The following is a 16,232-nucleotide window of genomic DNA, read 5'->3' as shown; positions in this document are numbered from 1 at the left end:
ATCTCTGTCCTGTTGGTCTTACATGCTATTATTATTATTTGTATATGTGCTCTGTCCTCTACTTGTGTATGAATAATTCAACATCATAGTTTTATCCATAACAAGAAGAGAAAATAGAAGTTGCTTAATTCATACTTATATTATGAAAGAGAGACAGACAACAGATACTTGGTTCTTACATAGAAGAAGCTCACATTTGAGGACAGAGATCAGAACACAATTATCTTTTACAAATAATATGAGTTGCTATTGGAAATTTTAATTCATTCTCACAAAATTTGTTTTCTAGAACTCATAAATCTTAAAATTTTTGTAAGGCCATAAAATGAGAAAAAATTGAAATTTCTACTAGTAGATTATAAATGACATAAAAAGAGAGGCAATTTTGATTATCTGTTGTACAGATTACTTCTAGGTTTCTCATTCTTGAATTTTTGCTATATGGTCTTTGAGTAATTTATGTGAACTTGATGTGCTAGTGACCATTCAATCCAGAAAATATGGACTAGCACAGAAAATTGATTTATGTTTAAATGTAAATGAACTTATGGTAAGAATCTTCCTCTTTCCATCATTATATTATTTTCTAAGAGGAAACTTTCACATTTCACTGTTCTCTAATCACCTATCAAGATGGACAACACTGGAACAAAAGACAGCATCCACTCAGTCCTCCTCAGTTGAAGTTTCTCTGTGATTCAGAGCCTTTTTCTCCAAGGTAAACACCCTTGCCTCAGACAATCACATGGTCTCCGGTTCTGGATCTTATTCAATAGGGTGAAGTGCATTGGGAAATTTATACAGATGTTTCTAGATTTGTCGTGAGGTTTTGAAAATGAAGCAAAATTTTATTCTTGTGAAGTCATTGGTTTTAAATTCTGTCCTTCCGTGTTTGCTGATATTTATGAAATCATGTTATATTCATTACAGGGTACAGGAGATATTGACTGTCATTTTAAAATTAAGAAGAACTTGGAAAATGCATCTGTAAGCCTGGAATCTACAAAGAGCCCAGGGTTGTTTGTTGGACTTCAGTCAGATGGACAGGCAAAAGCAGTTATTTACACCAAGAATGGGAATGTTTTCTTCTATCCACAAGTCATCAAATGTATGTTTAATTTGAAATACTTTGTTGTTTTGCTTTGCGATGGTTTATGTACTATGATAATTTCATCATATTTTTTCTCAGGAAGTTTCTGCTATTAGGCTTTTTATAGTTGTTATTCAAGAATCAGTAAAAAACAAAGACCACTTACCTCAGGTTCCGATATTTAATGATAGGTAGGAAGTTTTTGTTACATCATGTTCCTTTATAGTTTTTAAAATTGGGTGTGTGCATTTGTGTGTGTCTGTGTGTTTGTATGCTTATATTTTGTTATTTGAGGATATTTCCATGTACACTGAGAGGGATGGAGCTATTGCAAACATTCTTAGCTTCATTGCTATTAATTTTTAATAATCATAGTAGAAAAGAAGGTGGGGAAGATCAACACAAAGGTATTTGAATTAAAAATAGGATTTGGATAAAAAAGTTTAAGGGTAGGACAGAAAACTGGTTTTCGTGTCTAAGTTCAGGGCCTCTAGCAAATTGAAGTAAGGATCTGAAGTCTTTACTTAAACAATTAAACAGTATATATTTGCTTGAACACCAAGGTTAATGAGGTAGCTCTGTTCTGCTCTTAAATTATTTCAAAATATAGCTTGCAGTTTAATTTTTTCCTGATAGAATCCCATGTATTTTTGGCTGAATCAAAATCTGGAAGATTTTCTTAGTCAGTCTGACTCTTATTTAACTTCCCTTTCTTATCAAAGTCTACCTATTCTTTATACATAATGTTTATATAAAATCTGTAGGGCATTTTATATTTATATAGATATTATTTATACAGGGGGCAAAAGTAGGTTTACAGTTGTGAGTACATGAAACAGTGTTCATTCTTGTATTATTATTTATTAATTATTGTCATTATTTATGTGTATTATGACTGTAAACCTACTTTTGTCCACTCCTATATATATATATAGATTACATATTTATTTATATAAAATATTGTACAGAAGATATTTTAAACTAAGAAAAAGAGGTTGATTTTAACATGATGGTATATCTGGTCTTATCCTTTGTGCTATCTGCATCAATCTCATTTTAGCTTTCAGTTGCCATATTTAAATTTTGCCAATTGTTGGGCGAGTATACCTTAACTTACTGCCATACACACCACCACCACTCCCTCTACCGTCTGTTCCTCCACAGGCTGGCAGAGTGGCACTCCTACTCAACACAATGGGTATGCCATCTGTCTCCAGAGCTCTGGAGGGAAACAGATGATTTCAGAGAAGGCAGAAAGATACAGGGTGAAGTAGAAGGGAACACAGTGAGAAATAGCTAACAGGGAACAGCAACTATGCAGGAAGAGCACAGGAAGAAAGGAAAACTAATACAAAGGAAGAAAAGAAGAGAAAAAAGATATACATATTGATAATTAGAAAAGAAGATGAGTACAAGAAAAAATAATGTATGGCAATACACAAGACAGAGATAATAAAAGGCCATGTTTGTCAACAGAGGCTCTACAATTTAGTTCCTTTACCAGAACATAGCTGACTTGAGTTTTCTTCTTTATATACAAGCCATGTTAACATCAAAGAACTTTGGTTTCTGCATCTGTGTAACCAGGATAATAGTAATATCTTCCCTATTTACCCAGTTGAGCTGCTGGAGATTTAAGTGAGTTAAGTGCATGTGAAAGTACTTGTTTCAGTAATAGTAGCTAACATTTATTTACAGGCCGTTATTTTGTGCCAGTCACTGAAAAGCACAGGTTACTTTATTTCATATGACTTTGAAAAGTAGATATACTATTTCTATTGTCTTTTGAGACTGTACTTTATTATTTGAAATAAGACTATAGGAATATTTTTGAAAAAATAATTGAATATCTCAAGTTATTGTGAATTAATTTTAAAAGCTTAGAGCAAATAGTGCCAGGACTGATTTTATATTGATTAAACTGGCTGATATCTGTAAATAGTTTATATAATTTTCCTCTTTATGATTTTTATTATAAAATATATATAATTGCAGAAATTTTTGAAAATTTACCCATGTAATCTATCCAGAAATAAAAACTATATTTTGATATATATTTTTCATGATTTTTATGAAGGTCTGTTATATATGCTTTTTTTTCTAAATATACTAAACGTATAATTTTATACAAGAAATGGGATGCAGTCTTTTATATATATAAAGAATGTTCTGACTTTTACTTTAAAAAACAAATGATTTTCATCAATATGCAGTGTGGCTTTGGCACTAGTTGTCCATCCTGTGGGAATTGCCTAGAGGTTTCTGTTTGTCCTGGCTATACAAAGCTTTCTCTTGTCCTGACTTTGGAGTCTCAGGTATCATGCTTAGATCTCAGAAATTATCCTTAGGATTAAATGCAAATTCCTTTGATTAATAAACTCTTTCTATTTGGATTAACCCATGAGGATAATTATGGAAATTTGGGTTAGTTAAATTAACATTTATGAAAGTTCTACTGAATAGTATCCATACATTGCAGGTAACTCTTTTGACTTGAAAACAGTAGATAGGATTTTTCAAACATACTGTAAAGCTATAGACCTCAGCACTATAAAGATTGCTTCTCCTCAATAGTCCCCCCTTATCCTTGAGGGACACGTTCCAAGAGCCCCCCCATGGATTCCTAAACCCACAGTTAGTACTGAACCTTATCTATACTATGTTTTTTCCTATACATACATACCTATGATAAAGTTTAATTTCTGAATTAAGCACAGTAAAAATTCACAAAAATAACATAAAATAGAACAATTATAACATTGTACTGTAATAAAAGTTATGTGAATATGGCATTATTAAGTAAAATAAGGATTACTTGATCTCAAACACTGCACAATTTGACAGTCAGTCCCCTAAGTGACAGTCAGGTAGCACATGAAATGTGGAAACCCTGGACAAACGGATGAGTCATGTCCTAGATGGGATAGAGCAGGATGGCCCAATATTTCATCATGTTTTGAAGAATGGCCCAGATTTGTAAAACCTATGAATTATTTACTTCAGAAATTTTTCAATCACAATTTTGGCCATGGTAACTGAATCCATGAAACGCAAAACTACAAAATAGGGGGAATTACTGTATTCCAAAGGATTCTAGACTTTCAGATTAAAAAGATATTTAAAATTTCTGGTCCCACACCTTCTCACTGTCTGTTTTCAATCTGCAAAAACAACCACAGCACCATTTTGCAGTGATGTGCTATTTTTAGTCCAATGCATTATATATGGCTCATAAATGTTTTGTCACTATATGAGGGTTCGAGAACATGGATAAAGTCCTTGAGTAAGATTATCTCTCCCATGAATTCAGTAGGAAGAAGCAATGAATAGAATTAAAGGTATAAAGCCCATTTTATAGGAAGTAGTATAAATATTATACATAGAAACATCTGTTGACATGGTCTTCAAGCAAGAATGGAACATTATAAGTTAGCTAACCTTTTGTGGCCTCGGCTGACCTTTTCCAGGTTTGGGCTGTCTTGAGGTAGTGTGTTTTATGTGTTACCTGTTACTAATCTCAGAATCTCTGAAGATTGCTACTGAAAGTCCACAAAGTAGTTCTCCCCCTGTTACTATAGACACCCAGATTAACCTAAATGTTCTTATTCACCTAGGGAATCTCACCACCAGTATGGTAAATGTCTACATTTGTACAGAAATATACTCTTCCAAGAGATGTTAGCCCTACAGATGTCATTTCTAAATATAGGAAGGCAACTTTCTATTTTAATAAGAATGCCTGAGACATTGCTATGGAAATTTTATTGGAGCATGGTGAGTCCTAGGAATTCTGAGGAAGCACCAACATTTCTTCAAAATACAATCTCTAGTAATATTTTCTCATTTTCACTAGATGAGAATCACCAGGTTAAAGAAATCCATGTGTGCACCATGAGCCCTTCAGCTTCTATAAGAAGTTTGTGTTTCCCCCACCTAAGACTGTAATGAAAGGGTGCCCGTGGAATCGGTTGCCACAACTCCTCTATAGGGTTTATTTTGACTTTAATTAATCATTAGACTCTGCACACTTGAACAAAAGATAGCATACAGAATGGCTGCTCTACAAAGGCTGCTGTTTGCTCCATTGGTGTGCACCGTTGGAAATTCTGCTTTGTGCAGATGTTTGTTTGTCCTTTCTTTTACCCATGTTTTTCCTTAATTTTCTAGGTAATGCCAAATTTTATGCCAAATCAGGAAAACAAAGATGTTGACAAAAAAATGTAGAGAAAAAGAGTGTGAGATAATACAAACTATGTATATTGGTCTTTACACCCTGGTTCCTGACACAGAGCCCCTGATCCCACCCCTGGCACAAAGCTCCTAAAACCCTTGTGAATTCCTAAGTGATAAGGGCACAAGGAGCTTCTTTTGTATTAAGGCAACTTGGGTGGACTTTTGAATGAGAGCTGGTCACCAGAAAGATCAAGCTATGATACGAGGTTTGGAATTTCCAACCCCACTCACCAATTTCAGAGAGGGGAGAAGGGATGGAAATGGTGTTAGTCATGTTTATATAAGCAAACCTCCATGAAATCCCAACAGTTTGCGATTTGGGGAGCATCCAGGTTGGTGAGCACATCCACATACCAGGAGGATGATGCACCCCAGCTCCACAGAAGCTCCTGTGGTCAGGACCCTTCCAGAGTTCATTCTGTATCTTTTATCACAACCTTTAATAAATTTGTAAATGTGTTTCCCCAAGTTCTGTGAGCTGCTGTAGCAAATTAAAGGAACTCATGGAAGGGCATGTGGGAACTTTGGATTTATAGCCTGTTAGTTGGAAGCACGGTTAACAAACTGGATTTGAGATTGACATGTGAAGTGGGGACAGTCTTGTGGGAGTGAGCCCTTAATCTATAAACTGATGCTATCTTTAGGTAGATTATGTTAGAATTAAGTTAGAATGTAGGACACCCAGCTGACATTGCAGAATTGTTTGGTGTGGGGAAAACTTCAACACATTTGGTGACTACAAGTGTCAGTAGTAAAGTGTTCTATATGAAAAAAAGAGAAGACACGCAGGAGGAAAGACTAGTTTTCCCTCATTCAAACACATACAAATATCTCAGTGAAATGGATGTTGTCTTTGAGCTTCCAATTCCCTTATAAAGCTTTTGATTGTAAGGTATGTGAAACTCTTGAAGCAGATACTGAGCAGATGTTTAACAGATTATTGTGTCTACTTAGTCCTTATAACAGTGAAGAACAAGCCACACACACACACAAAAAAATGGATTTCAGCAAGTTTGGAGAATATATGGTATTCAGTTGATAAAATACAACCCAGTCCCCTTTGAGGCTTATTGTGATAACTCTGACCTCATGATAACTCACTTGAAATTAAAAGCTCCCCTGAAGCCCTCTCTTTTTACTAAGTCAGAAGTTACCTCACAGCATTTGATGGGACTTCTCTGACCATAAAGTACCAAACAGTGACATTTGTCCCCCAGAAGCAGCAAAGTGCCTGCTCAGAGTAGATCGTGGAATGAATGAAAGGTATAACATAAAGTGAATGAGAGTTCAGGTCAGGAACATCTGGGTTTTATTTTCACATGTAGTAGTATATCCTTGATTAAGTTAATTAACATAACTTATAAGAATAACATTGCATTACAGTAAGAACTTTTAGTCTGAATCTGTAAACCTTTTAAAATTTTAAGTATATTTTGAGTAAATACACATTGGGCAAATACACATAAGTGTGTATTATAGGTGGGAAGAAGCTCGTGGCCTTTAGCTTTTCAAAGGGATCAATGACTTGGGAAGTGTTAAGGAACTCTGTGAAGAGTTGCAGAATATTTATTTAAAAGTTTATAGTACCCCGAATCATTTTATTACATTTAGAATCTTTGCGTTGGGCTATCTATGTATGATAGAGTGACCTTGCCCCATAGCAAAAAAAAAAAAAAGTTCCTCTTGAAACTGTAGAAAGTTTTGAGCTGTTTGTATTTCAATACAGAGATAGAGCAATCCAACTCCACAGTTTTTTTTTTAAACAGCAAACTTTTACAGCGTTCAGGAATACAGAGTTGAAATTTTCAGGCATCTTTAGTAATCAAGGGACTTGGATAAGGGATTAGATAATGGTAGAAGGAGAAGAGTAAGGTTGCATTTCAAGAGACTCCAGTGGAGATCTTCCCATGGGGCAGGTACCTGTTTTCCTCAAGCCTCCTTAGACACCTTCTCTGTACACTGCTTGGGCTGGCAAGCTCATGAGCACATGGAGGGCCCTGCTCTGTCTTTTTAATTTTTTTAATTGTATTTATTTATTTTTAGAGGGGAAGAGAGGGAGAAAGAAGGGGGGAAACATCAATGTGTGGTTGCCTCTAATGCACCCCCAACTGTGGACCTGGCCTGCAACCCAGGCATGTGCACTGACTGGGAATCGAGCCAGTGACCCTTTGGTTCACAGGCCAGCACTCAGTCCACTGAGCCACATCAGCCCGAGCCCTGATTTGCCCTTTTAATGTCCCTCGGATATGTAGTGATGTCTCCTCTTTTGTTTCTGATGTTTCTGTAATTTCTCTCCTTTTGATTTTTTCTCAGTTAGCCTGACTAAAGTCTTACTGATTTTATCATTCTTTTCAAAGAACCAGATTTTGGTTTTACTGATTTTTTTCTATTGGTTTTATATTTTCAATTTCATTGGTTTCTGCTCCAGTTCATCATGGTATATCTCTTACAAATTAAATAGAGTTGGTAGATTCCTGGAAGACAAGCAATACCTTTCATTCTTTCTTCTAATCATTTTGGATAGGTCAATTAACTTCTCTGTGACTAGGTTTCTTTACCTACAAATGTGGTAAGGATTTGGTTTAATTAATTAATTGCATATTGAAAAGTTATAATAAAAGTCATTTTGCCTCACTACCATTTGGCTGTGCCAGCTGGCTTGTGCTACAAAACGTCTTCATTCTGCTGTTCGTGAGTTTACATTTATTACTATGAACCTTATATCGATATATAGGAGTAAGTATGAAGAGATCTGACTTCATTTGTTCACATGGTCAGTTACCATACAGGGTCCACAGAGAAGGTTGTCAGAGGATTATCTGGTTGTATGGATGATTTGAAATTTCACTCTTTCCATCGTTCCAGATAATAAGCCCACCTTTATAATTCCATTTAATAAGACCACACTGTGTAGGTATTATTCAAAGAACCCTGGATCAAGATTACTTGTGACTTTCCACTAACTTCAATATGCTGTTTTTATAGAACATCTAGGTAACAGTGAACATATCCAAGTTTTATAAATATCATAATGGAAACTTAAATTATGCACAATAATTGTGCACAATAATTCTCTTGCTCAGATTCCAGCCCAGTTTTATGGTATCAGCCATCTTCTGTGTACAAACTGTGAGGCTTGGGGTATTCATAGCCTGAAAAACTGTGGGACTGAAGATACTGTTCAACTGTTACATTTTCATTGCAATTGGAGGAATTTCTTTCAGGTTCAGGCTTTATGGAAGTTTTTATTAAAATATGTTTGGAAAATTTATTTATGCTTTACCTAGTCTGCTAAGATTATTCATTTCAAAATATATATAAAATATTGTCACATACCCAATTCATCAGATCCTGAATATATATATTATAATCTTATTTAGAAAAATATAACAAAAGTGTGATTTAGATAATAAAATAAACTTTATGGATTTAAAATATGAATGCCATAATAATATGACACATTTTCATTGTGTAAGTTTTAGCTGTTTTGCTTTCTAAGTAGCTGGTGTTTAATAAAACAAAAATGTGTGCTCATTCGCTCTATAGAGTTATAGCTTTTCTGTCTGGTGGATCTTTATATTACTAAACTATTGGTAATAATGAGACACTGTCTGAAGTGAATAAAATAATCATTCAGTTCTAGGTATATGTGCCATACATACTTTTTGATAGTATTTTCAGATAGACAATTCTGGTTATTTCACTTTCATCCCATGTTTTATTTTATGCTGTGGTCGATGATTTTCACATTTCTTTTTAAATTATGAAAGTGAGAAAAAGAGAGTACAATGGTAAGAGTTATTCCAATTCAGAGCCAGTTGTGAATCCACTGGAGGTCCATTTGGTACTTGGATTTTGGACCTCCATCTGTGCCCAACCAGGCCCAAAGGCAGTGTGGGCAGCCTACTATACAGGACAAGAACACCCTAGTGACCTGTCCAAAAAAAAGCTTCTAGGCCCTGAATTTTTACTATTAAAGCAACTACTGTGTTTATTTTAAAAAACTGACATTGTTTTGAGGATAAGGTAGAATCTTGAGAAGCCATTAGCAGGAGTGGAGAGAGATGAAAGATGCTTATTCCCATTTCACAGTCTGCTTAGGCCAGCCCTGTCAGGCAGCCCTTTAAGTGCTTGTTTCTGGTTTCTAGGCTAGAACATTAATTGTTTTCTCCTCTCTGCTCTTGAGGTACCCTGTCTGTTTGTCTGTTATAGCACTCATCAATATGTACCATTATTTACATGTTCTCCCTCTGGGCTCTAAGCCTCATTAATGTCAAAAGCATGTCTTATTCATTGACTGACTTTCATGTTTATGGAACTGACTGGAAGAGAGTTTGTCTTGTCTGTGTAGATCCCTGATGTCTACATTAGTAAATAATGTAGACCCTAAAGTATGGATCTCTTAATTGGGTCATAATAAAATGTGCCCTAAATTATACATTTTTCCCTCTTCAAGAGTTACTTACCCTCGGCATACATATTTCTAGTTATCTGATCTTCCTGTTAATATTTTAAAGTTTCTTTACTAGCATCAGTCTCCAGTGCCCAAGCACTGCATTGCAAACAAACATGGAAAAACATGTTGTTTCAGAGTTTGTGTTTAAAATCTTGTTACTGTCAGAAACTGGATCTTGTAATCCTTGAAGTATGTACATGATGATAGGGTCTGGGCAGTCCTCCAGACACCAGCGCTGTCATAGTCTGTGCTGTCACTCCATGAGATCGCTTTGCCAATCCCTGGTAGCTGTAGCTATGAGGTTGGTATTCCTTCTCATGTTAACATATATTATATGAGTCATCTTAAATTATTTAATGCAATTGTGGTATCGAGAAATATCTGCTATTTATTGTTATGTAGAATCAGACACCTGTATAATTTTTTGTTACTGATGAGGCCTCTAAAATCTTATGATCATAGTATGAATTACTACCACTTAAAAATGGCTGTACTATGACTGATCCCTAAGAATAAAACAAAAACTACTTAAACTCTGAAATCCTAAATAGAAATAGCACTCATGAGCATATATGATAAAATTGGAGTCATTATTCAGCTAGGTTGGAGATATCTATTACTGAACAAGATATCAAAACAACTTGCTTCTAAATAAAAGGCAGGAAAATAGTTAATGCTTTGTTTTACATTCATAGGTACAGGTATATTTCTTTGATCCTCTTATTTTAGTAAAGTCATGTGAAGTATCATTTAAATGATGTTTTAGTCAGTTTCCCCTTTAGATGAACACAAAGTACCAGATTATCAAAGGAGTTCCTGTTTAGAATCTGTAAGAAATATCTTGAATAAGTCATTGGATTCATACTGTGATGCTAAATTATTGCTTTGATTTACAGAGAAGTGAATAAATTTTACAGGAATACTATTCATGCACAGCCTACTGCTAAGGATAAAAAGTTCTTTTCTGGTAACTATGTAATGCAGTGTAAAAGGATTTGACTAGGCATTGAAATGGAGACAATAGCAAAACCTAAACTTGCATAGCTGAACATATGGTAAGTTTTCTGAGAAGAAACGAATGATTTTGAGACTATGGCATCTTTTAAAATCATAATTTCAGTTGGCAGAGAAAACCCAATGGGTATGTCTGCAACACCCAGCCAAGAGGAGAAAAAGATCCGGGACTCAAAAAAACAGAAAGAATTACCACCAGAAAATGAGGCCAGAGGTTCCTTCCTTCCTTCAACTGCAAGTAAGCAACAGTTTTTAAAAAATTCTTCTTTTGGCTTATTTGCACTGATTCTTTGTGGATAACCTCAAGAATGACACCAAATTATTTTTATCATGTAGGGTTCATTGTTCCCCATGAACGTGCTTTTAAGCTGCTATTTTGCTTTTTTTGTGCTTTGGTTTTTATATTGCAAAACACATATATTTAAAAGTTTGTTCTCCAGTTCCATTCATGCTGTTGCAAAGGGTATAAGCTCCTTCTTTCTCTCTGCTGTGTAGAATTCCATTATGTAAATATACCATAGTTTTTGGATCCACTCGTTTGCTGATGGGCACTTAGGAACTGGAGAGCATTATGCTAAGTGAAATAAGCCAGACGGTGAGGGACAAATACCATATGATCTCACCTTTAACTGGAACATAATAAATAGAAGGAAAAGGAAACAAAATATAACCAGAGACTTTGAAGTTAAGAACAATCTAACAATGGACAGGGGGGAGTGGGGAGGGGACAGTGAGGAGAGGGGATTACAGGAACTACTATAAAGGACACATGGACAAAATCAAGGGGGAGGGTGTAGGTGGGGGAGGGAGGGGGAGAAAAGGCACACAACTGTAATTGAATAACAATAAAAAATTAAAATAAAAAAAAGTTTGTTTATTTCCTTACTTTGAATTTAATGTTACTCCTGAACAATGACTTAAAAATAAGATAGCATTAAATTATGACATCATATTGGACTATCACCTATAAAATATTTTAGGAATATATTTTATAAGTAACAGGAAATTCTCAGCAAAGTCTAAACAACAACAAAAATAATCTCCATTTCTTTGATATAGAAACTGAGGCATTGATAAAGTACTCTAGGCCTCAGAGGTTTGAATTTAATTTCTATTCTTAGTCTGATCAATTTTCTTCCCCTTAAATGTATTACCTTCAATCTCACTGGGAAGTAAAATGAATGATATCTGATAAGTTCTGTGCATCAGAATCTAGTCATATTTTGGGTAAACTGATATAGTAACCACAGTCTCTGAACCATTTTTAAAAATCTATCTTGAGAAATAGATAAATTATAATGTTACCTTGAAAACGTGTTTTTTTTTAAATCAGTATTGAGTGTGTTCCCTTTTTTTTCAGATAGCAACAGAAAATAGATGTCTTTTGCTGACAACCCTATGATTCTATTGTATCAACCACAGGAAAGAGAAGTTAGCCTTTTGATTTTTGCTGTATGGACGAGGCCCAGTTTTATATTCCCATGTCATGTCATGAATCCATGGAGCAGTGGAGCAAATCACACTGCATGAGAAACATGTTCTTAGTTAAAATTTTTACAGAAGGAGAGTTTAATCTTGTGTCAGGAAGTAATGGCACCTCAATCTGGGATGCCTGCCTCTAGCAAGATTTGACTTGGCTGAAAATAGCATACTAGCTGAAATCTCTGGGAGTAGATACTTTTTTATGAGTAGCAAAATGTTTAAGAGAAAAATCTATATATCTTATGAAAATTTGTCTCTTTTGGCAAAAACATTTTTAAAATGTTACCATTGTTAACTTTTTAAAAAATTTAAGGTGCACAATATGTTGATTTGATACATTTATATATTGTACTATGATTGCCCATGTTAGAGTTAGCTAGCCCTTCTTTTATGCCACATAATTGCCTTTTTTTGTGTGATAGGAATAGTTAAGATATACTCTCTTAGTAACTTTTTTGTTTATAAAAAGATTGTTGTCTACAATCAATATACTATATGTTAAATCTCCAGATCTTCCGTCTACTAGTTTCAAGTTTGTACCCTTAAACATCCCTTCTATTTCTCCCACTCCCAACCCCTGCCCTTGGTAACTAACATTTTACTCTCTGTTTTTACAAGTTTGGCTTTTTCTTTGATTCCATATATAAGTGATATGCAGTATTTATCTTTGTATGTTGCTTAACATAATGTCCTCAAGTTTCATCTATGAAAGTTGACATGTTGCAAATGGCAGAATCTCCTTCTTTCCCATGGCTGAGAAGTAGAATTGCTGGATCATATGGTAGTTCTATTTTAAATTTTTTGAAAATCCTTCACAGTGTTTTCCATGGTGGCCAAACCAATTTAAGTTACTACCAGCAGTGCACAAGGGTTCTCTTTTCTCTACATCCTCACCAAACCTTGTTATCTATTGTCTTCTTGATGATGGCCATTCTAACAGGTGTGATGTGGTCTCATTGATTTTTATTTCCATTTCCCTGGTGGTTAGTGACTTTGAGCACCTTTTTAATAACTTGCTGGCCATTTGTATATCTTCTTCAGAAAAGTGTCTATATAGTTCCCACAAAAATATAAAGTTAAAGATAGATAAATTAGATGAAGGAAACATCCAAGGCATGCTAGGTACAAAATAAAATTTCTCATTAATTCATTGTAAAAAGACATAATTTTTTATTGTGGTTAATAGCCATATAGTAGAAATGGAGAGTGGACCAAAAACTGTAAAAAGAAAGACTAAACTTTATTAATTAAGCTATTTAATTTACTAATTAAGATATTCGAAGCATTGGTATAGCACATACTTTGTCTTTGGACATTAATTCCTGGAAATCTAGATGGCAAAGCTTTTCTAATGCAAATGTCACCTGAAAAATGGCCATTATTTGTTTAAATGTTGCCTTGTTTGGTTGCAGTAGAAACGGTTTTTATAAGCATCCTTTAGGTGAGGAAAAATATCTTCACATATTAATATTAGTTAGAAGATTGAGCAATTAGATCCTAACTCTCTTTAGTTGTTTTCTTTCTGCTTCTATAAAACATCTTCAGTAGTTAAAAGATGTTTCTTTTCCATGGCTGATATGGCTCAGTGGATCGAGCACCAGCCTGGGAACCAAAGGGTCGGTGGTTCAATTCCCAGTCAGGGCACATTCCTGGGTTGTGGGCTAGGTCCCCAGTAGGGGGCATATGAGAAGCAACCACACACTGATGTTTCTCTCCCTTTCTTTCTCCCTCTCTCTAAAAATAAATAAATAAAATCTTTTAAAAATTTTAAAAAACAAAGAAATTTTTTTAAAAAGATGTTTCTTTAAGAAATACCTTCCTCTTTGTTTTGCAATTTACCTGTCATGCTAGGTAGATTTGGATTACATTAGCCATTCATTAAGTTACTTGAAAAGTTTTTCAGAAAACTTATTTTTATACTCTAAATACATCAAGACCAACTACTCATTCCTGAAGAATGAGATATGTTTCTCAGTCTACTTTCAGGATAGGGCAAGGTGTATGTAGCTTGGGGGATTAGGTAATATAGATAAAATAAACCTGACCTCTGTATTCAAAATGCTCATGTATGAGGAAAAAAAGATGAAACTTCTCATCTACATCAAGGGAGACAAACATCTAGAGCTTATAATACAATATATACAATAAATAGTGCTTTTGTAGTAGTAAGTAGAGTTTTGTCATTAAATTTGCAGGGTTTTCCTTTAGGACCAAGTTTAATTTTTATGCTAGTTTTGTTAGAGAGAGTTTGAGGGAGGAATCTTATTTCTGGTAAAGAAAAATTTTAGTTATTGAAAGTTTAAAACATATACAAAATTAGAGAGAATCAACTAATCAATCCTCATGTACTTATCACTCAGCTTCAAAAATGTTCCATATATGGTGGTACCTCAGTACTCATTGTTAATTTGTTCTGGAACTCATGATGAGTGCCAAAACTGACAAGTACTGAACAATGAAGCATTTTCTCTTGCAGGGCTTCGTGACTCACATGACTTCTAACAAGTACGATGAGTCCTGAGCAAGTTCTGAATGCTGCAACAATTTTTCTCGTTAAAATGTGATGAGTATAGGGTTTGATGAGTTCTGAAACTGACCAGTACTGAAGTGTGACTGTATGCCTAATCTTGTGCCCATTACCGTCCTTCACACTATGCCCCATATCAACCCCATTGGATTAAAGCTAATGAAGGCTCTATATCATTTTATTTACAAATGCCTTTGAGACATATTTTAAGAATTATTAAAGTATTTGGGATATAATTTTAAGTTTGGAAACATTGCATCTAAAAAACACTGGAATGAAGAAAACAAAATTTGATGCTCTGAACTGAAATTTTTCTTATAAATCTTCACTGTAACCTCTTATTTTCACTAATGAGAAGAGAGGCCCAGAAAGGTGAATGTGGTTGAAGTCTCAGCTCTGAATAGATGGGAGCCTGCTCTGTGTGCAGGAAGTTGAGCAGACCAGCAGCAATACTAGTCCCTTGTCTCTCATGTTTCACTGGTGTTGCTGGGAAGGCCTAATGTGTACCAAAATCTCAGCCACAGAATATTCTCTCTTTAAGCCTTTTAGATGCCAATTCTTTAAGAAACAAAGATACCTGAGCAAAATAATATGAAATCTGTTATCATGCTGAAATCTTCCTCAAAGGGGGGAGGGAAGGGTCACAGTAGATTTTGTTTATTCTGGAAAAAAATAAAACACATGAAACATAAAGAAAAAACTTAAAATTATCTTATTGCCCTCCAAAAAATATTTTAAATGTTCATATGTATTTATATACATATATATAAATACACATATATATAGGTTATATTGGGTATATGATTTTATAGTTAATAAAAGTAAGCATTATAAGCATTTTTCATAACATTAAATACTATAAACATTTTTTTTTAATTTTTCATTTATAACTTGCAATGGATACTCATTTATAATTTCATATTATTTATTTAGGATAACTCTTTTAAATGAAATTTCCAAGTAATGGATTATAGTAATTGTTCTTCTTGTTCTGACCTTAATGTTTGTTTCTTTGTAATATTAAAACCAATAGCACTCAGTATCCAGAGTGAAGTATAGTTTTTTTGGGTCATGCTATTGTAGTAAGTTAAAATGTGAAGGTAGTATAAGTTTTCATTTATTGTAGAATGAGGATTTGAATGGAACTTTGGTCTGGCAAAAGCAATGTAGAAGTTCACATGAAAAGTGCAGTAATAAGCCATTGCATTTCATGTAATGCTAACCACTTGAAAGTACTTTTCTGTGTTGAACAAAATACCTATTCCTTTTAAATTCTTTAGACCCATAAAAAGTCAATAACCTCTTTTATAAACTAAACCTTGTTAATTTTTCTTAGTATATTCTCTTTTCTTCTTAGTATATTCTTCCTTTCTATAAATATACCATAAAGTACATTAGTGTTTCTTTTTAGTATATTCTCTGATTTCAAA

At 34.2% G+C, this 16,232-nt stretch overlaps 1 protein-coding gene across 1 annotated transcript in view; it reads left to right on the top strand.

Annotated features, from left to right (window-relative positions):
- Positions 1–16,232, top strand: part of RP1 (RP1 axonemal microtubule associated) — a 293,397-nt gene that overhangs the window by 117,492 nt on the left and 159,673 nt on the right. Inside the window, exons 16-17 of the mRNA XM_024572510.3 lie at positions 931–1,108; positions 10,900–11,031. Of these exons, the coding sequence (XP_024428278.3) occupies positions 931–1,108; positions 10,900–11,031 (310 nt within the window). The remainder of the gene's footprint in view (positions 1–930; positions 1,109–10,899; positions 11,032–16,232) is intronic.

Source organism: Desmodus rotundus, chromosome 8 (genome assembly GCF_022682495.2).
Source record: "Desmodus rotundus isolate HL8 chromosome 8, HLdesRot8A.1, whole genome shotgun sequence".
Lineage (NCBI taxonomy): Eukaryota > Metazoa > Chordata > Mammalia > Chiroptera > Phyllostomidae > Desmodus > Desmodus rotundus.
Note: the sequence above shows the minus strand (reverse complement) of the source record. Positions and strands in the feature narration are given on the sequence as shown.